This window comes from Benincasa hispida, chromosome 3 (assembly GCF_027475165.1).
Source record: "Benincasa hispida cultivar pf3 chromosome 3, pf3_genome.v1.1, whole genome shotgun sequence".
In the NCBI taxonomy this organism is placed as follows: Eukaryota; Viridiplantae; Streptophyta; class Magnoliopsida; order Cucurbitales; family Cucurbitaceae; genus Benincasa; species Benincasa hispida.
Window position 1 is genome coordinate 57,509,929 of NC_143480.1, and position 14,814 is coordinate 57,524,742.

At 34.5% G+C, this 14,814-nt stretch overlaps 1 protein-coding gene across 4 annotated transcripts; it reads left to right on the plus strand.

Moving 5' to 3' along the window:
• The first annotated feature begins 1,002 nt into the window (after positions 1–1,002).
• Positions 1,003–7,654, plus strand: LOC120073987 (exosome complex component RRP4 homolog). 4 transcript variants are annotated; one of them, XM_039026937.2, is made up of 9 exons: positions 1,003–1,547; positions 1,759–1,806; positions 4,149–4,305; positions 4,407–4,508; positions 4,625–4,670; positions 4,867–4,956; positions 5,112–5,177; positions 5,952–6,017; positions 6,927–7,654. In XM_039026937.2, exons 3-9 carry the CDS (start codon positions 4,151–4,153, stop codon positions 7,383–7,385), a joined length of 984 nt encoding a protein of 327 aa, XP_038882865.1. In that variant the 5' UTR covers positions 1,003–1,547; positions 1,759–1,806; positions 4,149–4,150; the 3' UTR covers positions 7,386–7,654. The 4 variants fall into 4 exon arrangements, with proteins under 4 accessions (XP_038882865.1, XP_038882866.1, XP_090167924.1 ...); XM_090311798.1 differs by lacking the exon at positions 1,759–1,806 and adding an exon at positions 3,135–3,573 and having other exon boundaries at positions 1,090–1,547; XM_039026940.2 differs by lacking the exon at positions 1,759–1,806 and adding an exon at positions 3,135–3,242 and having other exon boundaries at positions 1,090–1,547.
• Positions 7,655–14,814: the final 7,160 nt, after the last annotated feature.

The window sequence follows — 14,814 nt, forward strand, 5'->3', positions numbered from 1 at the left end:
GGAAAACAAAACTAACATAACTAGCTAAAAGAAAGCTCTATGCAATTTTCTTGATTATCTCTCTTGATTCTCGTTTTCGATCTCAGTCCTCATGTTCGATCATAGTACTCGATTCTCTTACTCGGTATCGGTCCTTGTAGTCAATCCTAGTGTTTGGTTCTCTTAAACGATTCTTCTGCTCGATTTTCACCAACATTTCTCTCAAACAATTATTATGCTCGATTATCTCGCTTGATTTTCACCAACGCTTCTCTCAAATGATTTTCATGCTCGATCCACATCCTCGGTTCTCAATATCCTCTCCTCGGAAATCCTACATCCACTAGATAACATCCCCACAGTCAAATTCCTAAACCTAAACCATAACCATAAAAATGGACAAAATAAAAGAACTGTATGCACAAAAACCTTAACCCAAAGTAAAACATGCAAAACAATGAAATAAGAAAATGAAAATGAAAATGATAAACAAAGATTTTACCTTTCGTGTTGAACGATGCGATAAACACAATATAAGATTTTGTAAGTCGTTATAGGTGCGAGGATCTTGGAAACGTTGGTCCAGAGAAGCGACTACAAGAGAATCGTATGAGGATTATAGGTTCGTGGGATCGTGGAACATTGGTCCAGAGAAACGTTAAGAGTGAGAAGCTTTAGAGACACGACTTTCGATATATATACCGATAACCTTCAAATTCATTTAAAATGATTGGTTTGCTGGTGAGGATCGGGGATGAAAAGGATTTTTGGGAACGAGATCAGGAAGCGTGTAGTCTAACGTGGATCGAGATTAGAGAACGAAAATCGGGAACGGAGAACCAGAACGGGAAGCATGGAGTTGGACTGCTGATCGAAATCGGGGATCGATAAAAGAGAACGGGAAACGAGATCAAGAATCGAGGATGAGATATAGGGCCAATCAACTGTATCTTCGAGGGCAATTGAATAATTTCATAGACGACTAATGTAAACAAAAGGGTAAATTTGAGTATTTTCTCTGACGTGGGCCATTTTTCAGTTGGACCCGAAAATGGGCCCTACATCCCAAGGAAGAGACGAAAAAAGGGGGAAAAAACCTACAACAGCGTCGGCATCTCCTTCTTCCTTCCTTCCCCTCTCCTTCACGCAGCCGTCGCCCCCTGCTCAGTCTCCTTTTCCGGTGAGACCCCGGCAACCATAGGCGGAAGGCAGCAACGACTGGAGCCCACATCCACTCAAACGCTAGCTCTGTCGTCGACGGTGGCTTAAGTTCACCCACTTTCTGACTTGCGACGCGAGCGCCACTTCAAAGGCTTCACCTAGGCCTTTGCAGCATCGTTTCTTCTTCGTTCGAGACTCCGGCGCGAACAGCAGGTTGTTCAACACGTTTCTGATGACTGTGTGGGTCTTGCAGCGGCGTTTCTGACTTAGGGGCAGGTTTTTGGCTGTTACCCACATTCCGATTAGTCTCAAATCAGTTTACCCATAAATTTTAAGGTTCAGATTTGCAAGTTCGGACGTTTTCGAACACGAATCAGCAAGGTTCGGAGTCTTTTCCGTAAGATTTGGTAAGGATCATTCCTTTAATTTCCTTTTTGAATTGGATTTAAGTGTTCAAATGTTATTCTTAACCCTTCGAACTCATTTGTTGTTATGTTTGGGTCAGTTTCGAAGTATTCAATTAAGGTTCTATAAGTATTATAACATGCTTCAAAACGTTTCCGACTGGATTAAAGTATGCTAATCAGTCTTTGACTTATTGAAACTTTTTGTTTGTAGTTTTGGACTTTTTTGGAGTAATCAGTTAAGGTTTATGGTGGATTTTGGGTAAGGATACCCCTCTTGAACACTCTCTCAATTTCGATTAAGGTTTTTGAATTGAGTTCTAATTTCTCAACTATGTCATTATTTAGACTTTAAGGAAGTTGATATTTGTTTAATAAAGTAAATTTTTGATTGAGAATTGTAGGATTGTTGATCGAGGTAAGTAGTTTCTGCATCTCGTCTTGAACTTAAATTTGACTGTTGTGATTTGTTAAAGAGTTTGAAAGCATGTTTTAAATGTAACTTGAGGATTGACTTAAATTGTTTTTGTATGTTTCTTTTAATTGTTTTTGTGAAATGAAATATGTGACTTTTTGAAATGATTTTGAATTGGAAATGAGTGTTTTTAGCTTGATCACTTGTGAAAAGTTTGAATGGTCTGGTTTGATGAATTCTTCGATGGAAATTGTGTGTTTTTTTTTTGAAAGGATACCACATTTTTCACTAAGAAAATGAAAAGAGACTAATGCTAAAAAAATATAAGATACAAGGGAAATTTTATTTGAAACTACATGTTTTGTTTCAAATGTTTATGAAAGAATTTTGTTCGATTTGATAGGGCTAAACAGATATGCCAAATTTTGTTTGGGGGATTGTATGCTTATGCTGTAGTAGCCAAACGTGGAATTGATGTTAAATGATATGATTGAAACTTATTTGTGAGAAAGCACTTAATAGTGGTTTGACATTCCTTTGGAATGAAGATTAATGTGTGTTACACTCGTATGGCCTCACACTTAAGTAATTGTAATAAATGTTCTGGTCGACTTAATCCACATATTTGAATGAATGAATGAAATGATTGGTGATATTGATAGATAATCAAACATGTCTGGGCGACTCCAACTATGGATCTTTTCCCTTTTATTAAATGAAAGTATGGATTGATTGAAAGCCCTTTTAAATGGAAGTATTGATTGACCGAAAGCTCTAGCTAATTGATAGTGTTGACCATTTGAAAGTTTTGTTTTGTTGAAAAGTATTAAAGGTTTTTTTTTTTGGAAAAGTAATAATTTCATCGACTAAACGAAATATCAAAGATATTCGAGTACAAAAGCCTATAGTAGGGATTACAAAAGATGTCTTCAATTAGCAATAAGGAAAGAAAAACCACGACTGAAAGTGAGTGAATTTTTACACAAAAAAAGAAAAAAGAAAAAAGAAAAAAGAAAAAAATGTCGAATAAAGGCAAATCTTTGGTGTCCTTTGAAGTCTTGATTTTTTTTAATATATATATATATCTCAAAGATTCTTGCATTCCTTTCGTCCCAAAATTTCCATAAAATTGCAAATGACTAACAAATCCGTAAATTTTCTTTTGTGGCCTTAAGGGGAAGATCAATATACAGCATATGAAGCCAACTTAGAGTGTCATTGGGGGGGACTGTGGACCGGTTGAAAGTTGTGATTAATTCTGACCAAATCCCATTGGCAAAGGGGTAATTGAAAAACATGTGACTAATAGATTCACTGTTATCATGGGAAAGGCAGCACAATGAGGGAGAAATGTTGATCCATGGGCAACGTTTTTGTAGTCTATCCTTAGTTTTCATGCAAGAGTTTGATATTTCCCACAATAGAAACTCAACTTTCTTGGGACAGGGGCAGTTCCAAATTTTCTTGTACAAGTCTTTGGCAATTGAGGGACTATTATCATTGAGATGATTGTACAAAGACATGTTTCTTTGTTGAGAAGTATCCATTACTGTCAAGCTTCCACGCCCATGTGTCATTTTGGACGGTTCTGTTTTGCTGAAAGTCTATTTGAAGGTTTCAGTCTGAACATCTGGTTTAGAAAGCTTATTTGATTGAAGGATTTTGGTTTTGAAAGCTTATTTGATTGAAAGATTTGGGTTTTGAAGTGATGTGTAACTTTCAACTGAAATATTTGCAAAGATTCGTATTCTTTTTTGTTTAAGAATGATTTGAAAGAAAATAAACTTTGAAGCTTGATACGGGACTTGGTTAATGAGTATTTTTGCACTCATTTTTTTCTTTTTAAAAATGTTTTTAGATGAAGGATCAAGTAAAAGATTTGAAAATAGTGAAGTTTGGTGTTCTGGCATAAGGCATCGAAAGATGTTCTTTTTAGGATTTGATTGTTTGACTTAGAAATTGTTTGTAATAAGTTACTTCGGCGGATTTGTTTAAGTTGTACAGGTTTATGATTGGTATGTTCCACATTAGCTATATTGGAAAATACGGTCCCTTACACATTATTTGTTTCTTGTTTTTCTTTTTTTATCACGTGCCATATCTCTGCAAATATTTTGTTATAGATCTATATTGGTGATGAGCATCATGCAGGACCCCTATGTTCTAACCTAGAAATTTTCTAAATTCAGATATGAGAGGTCTACAGATTTCCTTGAATCATACCCAGAAGATTCGGCTTCAAAGAGCTCAAGAAAGGCTCGAGTCTCTTTCTTCGAAGGCCAATTCTGATGCTTCTGTTATAGTTGCTGATACTATTCCTCTCAATTACGAGGATGGTGTCCTCAAGTATATAATTCCTCACTATTTTTATAATAGGTGCTTAGATTGCGTACTTGCCACTGCCAGGGGATTATATGCATTGAGATATTATTGAAATTTGTGTACAGGGGACATGGGACCCTTGACTTGAATGGAGAAGTAATTGCCACTATTTGTGGAGTGGTTGAGCGAGTCAATAAGCTTATCTATGTACGTGCTTTACGTGCCAGGTTGTTCACGAAACATTGTAATTTGGTTTCTCTTGATGATAGTTTAACTGTGACTTTTCCTTGGTCTTTATTGTCATGATATCTTTTATGATGTAATTGTCTGTACTGGTTATTAGATATAAACCGGAGGTTGGTGATATCGTAGTGGGACGTGTTACAGAGGTAAAACCAAACACATTTTTTATTAATCTTTTTGGTTATATATAAACGTAATATAGAGACGTTGGTGAGTAAAACAAACAAGAAATACTTATTCGGGAGTCATGGTTATGACGTTATGAATAGGAAAAATGTGTTACAACTTACAATGCCTCCCCCACCCCATTTTTTCCATATCATTTGATGCTATCTTATTCAGGTTGCTCCAAAACGTTGGAGATTGGATATAAACTATAGCCAAGATGCAGTTCTGATGCTTTCTTCGATGAACTTGCCTGATGGTATTCAGGTATTGGAGTATTCCCTTTTATTATGGAAATAACGGTGCATACTGAACTTCATAGAAAATTTTTCTGCAAATTTGCTGCAACTGATCCTCTGTCTCTATCAAGAGTGGTTATATTTGTTGTAACGCTGGATTAATTGTATTATTTTTATTTCTAGAGGAGGCGAACTGCTGTTGACGAACTCAACATGCGGAGTATTTTTGAAGAAAATGATGTCATTTGTGTAAGTTTTGTGGCTTTTACTTTCACCTATCCATCAATGTCATAAAAATATATGCTACCAAGTTTTGCACGTGCCGTACATATGAGGTTTTCTCATATATTTTTATATTATTTAAGAATTATTCTTAGTTAATTAGATATAGTAGGGCTGAACAACTGTCAGTTGAGGTGCATCTAAGCTGGCCTAGACGTGGATATATATATATATATATATATATGTATGTAAAAATATCTCTCTTACATAGGATGTTATTGTGGGTACCATGGAGTTAGAACCAAAATTTTATGTTTTTCCTTGACCTTTAGGCCAAAGCATGATGGTTATGAACTTGTGTTAGTCAACTCGCAAGCCATTTGTAAAATGTATAGTGCATAGGCTCCGACAAATTAGATAGATAGATGCATCTTGCCACCTTGCCTGGATCTGGCCAGGAGTCTTAGCTCAAGTGCCTTTTTCTTTTATGCCTTATTGCTCTACGCCAAGGTCCCAAAATTTTTCTTTTATGCCTTTTATGCCTCCAGTGTCATTTTTAAAAGTCTTTTCTTTTACTTTTCTCTCCTTTTACTGTATGCAATTGATGCAACGCATATAAATGACCCCTTCTTTTCTCATCTCACTCAGACTCGAGTCAAGTCTTGTGCCATGCACAAAGGCTTGAAGAGGTGTACCTTGGCACTTAAGTTTACCTTGCACTATAAGAAATAAACACCACTCCAGTTGTTCATGCATAATTTTCCATTTAAGAAAAAAAAACATCACCACATCTTTTCTCAGGCCGAAGTACGTGGTCTTCAGCATGATGGGCTACACCTTCAAGCAAGAAGCCAGAAGTATGGGAAGGTAAAAGGAGTCTCTTCCTTAAGCTCCTGGATGTTGATGTAAACAAAATAAGCTTTAAAATCAAATTTTTGTACGTCTCATCCCACATCTTCACTGGTTTCTTAGGAGAGACCCCTAGAAAGATTCTTGATAGCATGTGAATACTGATTTGTAGACTAATCTTCTGGGAAAATTTTAGTTAGTTAAAACGAAATGTGGAGATGTATAAAGTCGTTGCACAGGAACAAGGGAGGAAGCCAGGAAGGGATGTCATCAAGGTGAAAAGAGAGATGGGTGGAAATATTTAGTGATTATAAAGAGGAGATAGCAAATGGGTGGGAAGAAAAATGTAAAAGATAGTTATAGAAAAGTGAATGTAGAGAATGCAGAAAAAAAAAACCATTTTGGTCCATATCTTTTGAATATGTTTTCATATTTTATAGTACAAATTTTCATGCAAGAAAATACATATGTGAATATGTTTTCAAAATTTATAGTAAAGTGCTAATAGATACAAAAAGTTTTTTTTCCCTTCTAAAAAATGACAATATACTAGTAGTGGAGACTAAATCTAAGCTTTATTAAAAGTACCAGGATTAAAAATAGACAATTGAAAATCCATGGACTAGAGTTGAACAAACCTTAAAGCATTAGGACCAAAATGATATTTTAACCCAAAAAAAATGATCATCTGTTAAGGTGTGAATGGCTGTAATTCAATAGAATGATAGAAATTATGTCTAATTGTTACATTTTCCCTTTTTCGATCAGTATGACAAGTTGAAAATCTTGGAAGGTACCTATATTTGAATATGATATCTTTGATGCAATGGTTATTACATTCCTATCAAGTATCAACTTTTCTGGCATCATTTCATCTTGTTTCTTTATGACTTGTGAATGACAAGATTCGTGCATTTGTATATCCAGCTTGAACGTGGTCAGCTGCTTACAGTTCCATCATATCTAGTAAAGAGACGCAAACAACACTTCCATCATTTGGAGCAATATGGTATTGACCTAATACTTGGATGCAATGGATTTATCTGGATCGGGGAGCATGTTGATCCCACAGAGGATATGATGATAGATGATCAAATTAATAAATCTGAACAAAAGGGTCCAAAATTTGAAGGAACTTTTGAAAACCAAGTGCAACAAAGAGTATATACTCCATTAGAGACACGACAAAACATATGCAGAACTGCAAATGCGATTCGAGTATTGTCTATCTTAGGTTTCATAATGACAGTAGAAGTCATAATGGAAATAGTTAGTCTAAGTATTTCTATGAACATCGATGTGCATGAAATGCTTGGTTCAGAGTTCTGCGTTCTCACGGCAGAAAAAGAGGTCGAACGGCGTACTTCGAGTAAGAAGAGAGGGTGATTTCATCTTTAAAAAATTGTGAGTAATTCAAATCACTCGTAATGATAATTTTGCTAGTTTGATTTGCAGAGAAATTTAGTGTTGGAATATTTTGTAGAATCTTAGATTAGCAGCACTTGGTCTCTGTTAGTATTAGCAGTATGTAATATTTTCTTAATTGTTCTGTAGTAGGTTGTTTCATAAATGTCGAAGAATTACCTTTAGGATTTTACTGTAATGTCATACTTTTGGTTTAGATTAAATACTAAACGGATCATAACTTTATTAAATGTAATATTACCGCTGATAATGGTGTCTTGTCTTATGACCGTGAGGTGGCCAACACAAATCCAACAGATGATGATTGCTTGAAGGCAAATTTTGGTTTTTGATTGCTTGCCTAATCCATCATTTTCAGTTTGTGAATGGTGAGTTTTGTTGTGAGGCGCAAAGGTGGGTAGAATAGTTTGTGGTTATTATCATTTGTTAGATTGTAATAGTGGATAGAGTTGATTAGTTTATATTTAGAGTGTCTACTATTTTAGTGTGGGTATTAGAAAGTTTGTGCTCGGAGTAGAGTTGTGCTTCGGTCAGGTGAAGTTGGTTTTTCGAAAAACTTGACCTTGATTGAACGTGATCGGTTTTTTTATGATGCCTCGCTGACTCTCTCGAATGTTGGAGCAAAATCGACCAGTTGGGTGGTTGGTTCAGTTGGTTTTAATATATATTTTTTAAACATAGCGACTATTCTATATAAAAATAGGATAATAACTATATTTTAAATACTTGTATTAATAATGAATATTTGATACTGTTTGCAATTTTTGCAAACCAACTCCTACCACTACATGCACCTCCATCAACTACTCGACATCAGGTCGATCGGTTTTAGTTGGACGGCTAGATTTTTCATGTGCACCTTTAGTTGGGGCACATATTAGTTTAGTCTGAGTTTAAAGTTTGTGTTTGCGTTACTCAATTGTTTAATGTGGAGTTCTTCGTGGTTTTAAAGTTTAGGATTCTTTTTTATTTTATTTTATAAACGGAACAAGTACTAGTACTTTATGGGTTTATACAAATATTAGTATATTAAATATCTTATTTTATAAATGGAAACAAAATGATATGTTCACCAAAATTTTCAGAATGTGTTAGATTTTATGTTACGTTATTTTTTTATCCATTTGGTCATTTTGGGAATGTACAAATTATTGTTGAATATGCACACGAATGTGAGGTTAGACTAAAAATTTGTATAATTGATTAAGAAAAAAAACACTCAATTTGGAAGTGTACAAAAGCAATATCTAAATTTTGAAAGTTTAGATATACTTTTGCGATGAGATATTAACAATTATGTTCATATATTAACAATAAGAGTGTTTAATTTTTTTTTAAAAGTTAAAAGGTAGTTTTGAAAGTTTAAAGATATTTATGAAATAAAACACTAATGGGCTCTTTGGTTGGAGGGAAAAGAGGGTGGAAATAGGAATGGGCTTACAAAGCCCATGTTTGGTTGGTGGGCTTTGTTTATTTGTCTTGGAAAAGATAATTTCTAGGTATCTTTTATCTACACAAATGAGGAATTGAATACCCATCTCGATGGGTTTTCTTTTCTTCTTCCCCTTCCTACCATGAATTTCCTTCCTTCCAGTTGTGAAAATCCATCTCTATGCTTTGAGTGTCGTCCATCTCTATGCTTCAGTGTTGCTGTCTCTCTTCCTCTCTTCTCGGCGACGCGATTTTCTGCACCCCTATTGGTACTAGTACTTCAATCTCCAGTCACTGCATTCTTTTTTTAGTGTTGTTTATTTATGTGTTTCAATTTTCTGCTGTCTATTGGTATTGATTTATCTTTTTCCTCTATTTATTGATTTTCTGTTCCATTTATCTCTTCTTTTTTCAGAGAATGATTCTTTTTTCCGAATGTGATAACTATTGTTCCATTTATGATAAATCATTCTGATGTTATTAATAATCATTCTGATATGGTTATCAATATGATAACCACATTTTTGAGGAATGCAGAATGTAAAATGTTTTTTTTTTTTTTTTTTTTTTTTTTTTTCCTGTTCCATTTATCTCAACTACTCCATTCGGAAAAAAAGAATATGATAACCATTGTTCCCTATTTAAGATGTGGGGAAGATGATTATGATAACCACATTTTTGGTTTAATTAGTGGACTTTGTTCGATTTCTTATCTAATTTGGTTGGGTTTTGGTTTTGTGAAATTTAAGATATGTTTAATGGGTTATTTGAGTTTACCTTTTTTTCTTTGACTTTTCTTAATTGTTCAAATTGAAGCAACTAGGATCCTATTCATTCTACACGTTTTTTTGTTCTCTTTTGATTAGAATGAGTTGATTTGCTACATTGTGATTTATTTCTAAGAATTGTTTATTATAATTAACTAATGATGGGATAAAACATTTCGTTTATCATGCAGATTTGAATGACATATATTCAGCTACTGAAGAACAAATTCTTATTGTTTTGTTGTCATATTTAGAGATAATAAAACAAGCAAAGAAAACATCTTTTCTATTGGTAGTAATACTATTGTATAAAGGACAAACACATGATAGAATTATGAGTGGAAGTTCTTTCTATAGGCATTGAATTAGACAATTAAATTTTTTCGTCTAATACATGAGAGTGATTTAGCATGTTTCGAGACGATACGAATGGATAGGAGATGTTTTACTATATTATGTCATATACTTAAAACAACTGGCAAATTAAGAGGCACAACACATGTAGAAGTTGAGGAGATTGTTGCAATATTTTTACATATCCTTGCACATGACGTAAAAAATAGAGTTATACGTTGACATTTTGCATGTTCAGGAGAAACCATTAATAGACATTTTAATATAATTCTGAACTTTGTGATACGACTACATGAATTATTACTTAAACATCCTGAGCCTGTTCCTGCCAACTGCTTGGATGAAAAATGAAAGTGGTTTAAGGTAATTTTTATTTTATACTTTTGCTCATGTTTAAATATTAGTAGGTGGTTTAATTAATTTAGAGTCTTCTTTGTATGTAGAGTCTAGGTGCACTAGATGGAATCTATATTAAAGTCAATGTGGTATTCTCGATAGACCTAGGTATCGAACTAGGAAGAATGAAATTGCTACTAATGTCTTATGAGTTTGCTTCCAAGATATGCAATTTATCTATGTTTTACCTGGATGGGAAGGTTCAGCTTCTGACTCAAGAGTTTTACAAGATGCTATATCTAGGAGGAATGGATTAAAGATTCCAAAAGGTAATATGTATGATATAAGGATTGGTATGTAGTTTGGATTAGAAACACTTTGTACATACATTCTCAAGTATTCAGTTGGTATATTTAGGTTGTTACTATCTATGTGATGCTGGCTATACAAATGGTGAAGGATTTTTGGCTCCTTATAGAGGACAACGATATCATTTAAATGATTAGATGCAAGGATACCAACCAAGAACTCCAGTTGAATTTTTTAATATGCAACATTCATTTGCAAGAAATGTAATAGAACGAGCATTTGGGCTATTAAAAGGTCAATGGGCTATTCTTTAAGGGAAATCTTACTATCCAGTAAAAGTTCAATGTCACATTATTATAGCTTGTTGTCTCATTCATAATCTTATAAGAAGAGAAATTCCTGTAGATCCGTTAGAAGAAGATGAAGTTGGAGACACTCATTCAAGTACTTTTGACATGGATAGTGATCAAATAGCACATGTTGAGAGTTCAAATGAATGGACAAATTGGAGAGATAACTTAGCAATTGAGATGTTTGAGGAGTGGAGGGGCATTAGATATTAATACTAGGATGTATTATTATGATGTAAACATGCACCTTTTTATAAGCTTTTATGAAACATTATGAACTACTATATTGCTACTTATTTCATAATTATGATATGTGATGTATGTTTTGATTTTCATACTATGTTAATGTGAAGTTTTGAGTTTTGATAGTCTAATATGTGATGTGAATCATAGATATGGATGTCAACAAACAATCTACAGCTGGTTCGAGTAGGTCGAAACATATGTGGAGTAAAATAGAAGATAGAATTTAATAGAATGCTTATTGGAGTTATCTAACATTGACACATGGAAGGCTGATAATAGTACTTTCAAACCAGGATTTCTCAATCAAATAGAGAAATGGGTGACTGAAAAAATTCATAATTATGAAGTTAAGACTCAACCACACATAGAGTCTAGAGTTAAATTACTGAAGAAGCAGTACAACGCAATTGTAGTGGCTTCGAATGGAATGATAAAGAAAAGTGTATAGAAGTAGAAAAAGATATATTTGATGAATGGGTAAAGGTAAATGTAGATTTTTTTTTTTTTTTTTTATTGTTAGTGTATTGTTATCATGTTATTGTTGAAATGTATTAAAAGTTGATTTATATTTGTTTTCACAGAGTCATCCAAATGCAAATGGACTGAGAAACAAGTCTTTTCCATTCTATGAACAGTTAGCCATTATTTTTAGAAAAGATAGAGCCAATGGACTTGGTGCAGAAGGTCCAGCTGACATGTTTGACGCAATAGAGCGAGAAATGGACAACAATGATTTTTGGAGAGATGAATGTGGCTTTTATGTGCCTGATCCACCGATAGTTGGAGGGGAAGAAGTGGATGGACCTACCTCAATGAGTGAAGCGACAACAAATATACAATCTAGTGCACATACATAAAATAGGCCTAGTAAGAAAAGAGCAAGAAGTATGGACCCATTGGTGACGACAGTGAATGGTCTTGAGAATGTTATGAGCAGTCATCTTTCAAATGCTAATGATAACATTCAAGAAATTGCTATGTTTTACCGACAGGTAGCTGAACGAGAGTCTACAAGAGAAGCACGTCGAAACTCATTAGTTAGTGAAATTAGAAAGGTAGATGATTAAGTGTTCGACAAAGGGTGAGCGTGGGTAAGATTATCACTAAAGATCTCAGATTGATTATTTCTTTAATCTTCCATATGATGAAAGATATGAATTCATAATGGAAGTTTTGCAAGAAGACGTTCATTCTTAAACTAAGGGAATATCATAGTATCTTCTATTTAATAGGAGACTTTATAACGTGTTATACATGGGCAATTATGTATATATATATATCTTGGTGCCCTTATCAAATGATGTGTACTCCTTATTTTGAGCTAGCATGTTAGTTCTTGCTAAGTATCTTCATTTTGAATGAATGTTGCACTGTACTCTTGTTTGTAACTATGAATATTGACATAATATAAATGCTTATTTTGTCTATGTTTAGCATTTATACTTTGATATTGGTTATATAGCATTTGGTAGCAGAGCTAAGCGATCGCGGGGTCTTCGTGGGCAATCGTTTAGTGTTACTCAACGATCGTGTAGCGAGCTCAATCGTGTAGCATTTAGTAAGCGACTGTATAACATTTGGTAGGAGATCGTATAACACTGGGTAGGCAATCATATAACATTTTGTTACTCAGCGATCGTGTAGCAGAGCTTAGAGATCGTGTAGCCGAGCTCAGCGATCGTGTAGCATTTGGTAGGCGATCGTATAGCATTGGGTAGACGATCGTATAACATTTTGTTACTTAACGATCGTGTAGCAGAGCTAAGTGATCGTGTAGGCGAGCTCAGCGATCGTGTAATATTGGGTAGACGATCATATAACATTGGGTAGGCGATCGTATAGCATTGGATAGGCGATCGTATAGCATTTTGTTACTCAGCGATCGTGTAGCAGAGCTAAGCAATCGTGTAGCCGAGCTCAGCGATCATGTATCATTTGGTAGGCGATCGTATAGTATTGGATAGGCGATCGTATAGCACTGGATAGGCGATCGTATAACATTTTGTTACTCAGTGATCGTGTAGCCGAGCTCAGCGATCGTGTAGCATTGGATAGGCGATCGTATAGCATTGGGTAGACGATCGTATAGCATTTTGTTACTCAGCGTTCGTGTAGCCGAGCTCAGCAATCGTTTAGCCAACCTCAGCAATCGTGTAGTCGAGCTCAGCAATCGTGTAGCATTGGGTAGGCGTATAACATTTTGTTATTCAGCAATCGTGTAGATAATTTAAGTGATCGTATAATATTTTGTAAACGATCGTTTGGACTTGTTTTCACAACTTCAATTTTTTTTTTAACCAACCCAAACTAGTTGGGTTGGGTTGGGTTGCTCGATTTTTTCGAGTCTTCGATTTTTTTGAACACCCGTAATTCCCATGCAACACCAAACACATTTCCTACACAACCAAACATATTTATCTTTAATTCCCACACATACTATTCCCGAACATTGTTTTTCCATACACAACCAAACATAGTCATCTTTGATTCCCATTAATTTTATTCCCAGGCATCCTTAATTCATGGGCATTGAGAAAACCTCAGAAACGGCCCCTAACAGTTTTCATCTAAAACTAACGGTAGAAGTATTTTTGTACTCTTTTTTAAAAAATATTTAAAAGTTCAAGAGTATTTAGGATTTTTTTATAATTCAGCCTAATAATTAAATAATTAAGTTTCCTTAAAAAAAAACAATAAATTAGTAAACTAATATACGATTTACTTTGGACTACAATAAAATTATACAATTTTCCTTTAGCGAAAATGTAGCGAAAATTGCCGCCGCCAGATACTAAAAGCCAAAATTTTTTATTGCTATTTATAAAAAACATTTAAATTTTAGTTTTATTAAAACAAAGAATATAATCATTTTATTTATTTTTTAAAGAAGATTTAAAATTTAAATCCTAAGCATGAGCCTTAAGTAGTAAGTACACAACTTGCCACCAAAAAAAAGAAAATCGGAGAACTCCATTTGACATGTTGGAGCCAAAATTTAGTGTTGTTGAAGAACCTCTCTACAAAATCATCCTCTTCCGATCGACGCCAATGCCTCAAGGCCAAAAGGGGCATTCTCAAATGTGCGAAAGATCACAAATCCTAACAATAACCACATCCATCACTGACCTTTCCCCAACTCTCATGGTTCCTCTGGGTCTCGTGGTGCCCTACTCGGAAAAGGTGGTTTTGGCCCTGTTTTCTTGGCCGATATCGATGGAGACTTTTTCATCGATTCACTTTTTGATCATGATTATCTTCTTTTTCATCCTCAAATTGCCGTCAAATCTTCATTCCTGGAACATTCCTCTTCGCTTCGATTTGAGAAGAAGGTACTTGATGATTTAAAGTCTTGTTCTGATGTAGTGCGATGTTATGAAGATGAAATAAACAAACAGTGAATATGGTAAACATGTGTATAATTTGCTTTTGGAGTATTGTTTTGGCGGTAACTTGTATGATCGTATTACAAAGTTTGGACCTAAAGGCTTGCCAAAATCGGAAGTTCATCGGTACACAAGAGATATTGTATATGGAATTGTCTCTATTCATGGTTGTTGATATATTCATTGTGATATTAAACCAGAAAACATACTTTTG

Excerpts from the sequence above, each read along its gene's own strand:
- LOC120073987 (XM_090311798.1), top strand. The coding sequence starts at position 3,465 with ATGATTGTACAAAGACATGTTTCTTTGTTGAGAAGTATCCATTACTGT. Across the intron at positions 4,957-5,111 it reads ACTTGCCTGATGGTATTCAG|AGGAGGCGAACTGCTGTTGA; the intron begins GTATTGGAGTAT and ends TTTTATTTCTAG. Across the intron at positions 6,018-6,926 it reads GAAGCCAGAAGTATGGGAAG|CTTGAACGTGGTCAGCTGCT; the intron begins GTAAAAGGAGTC and ends TTGTATATCCAG.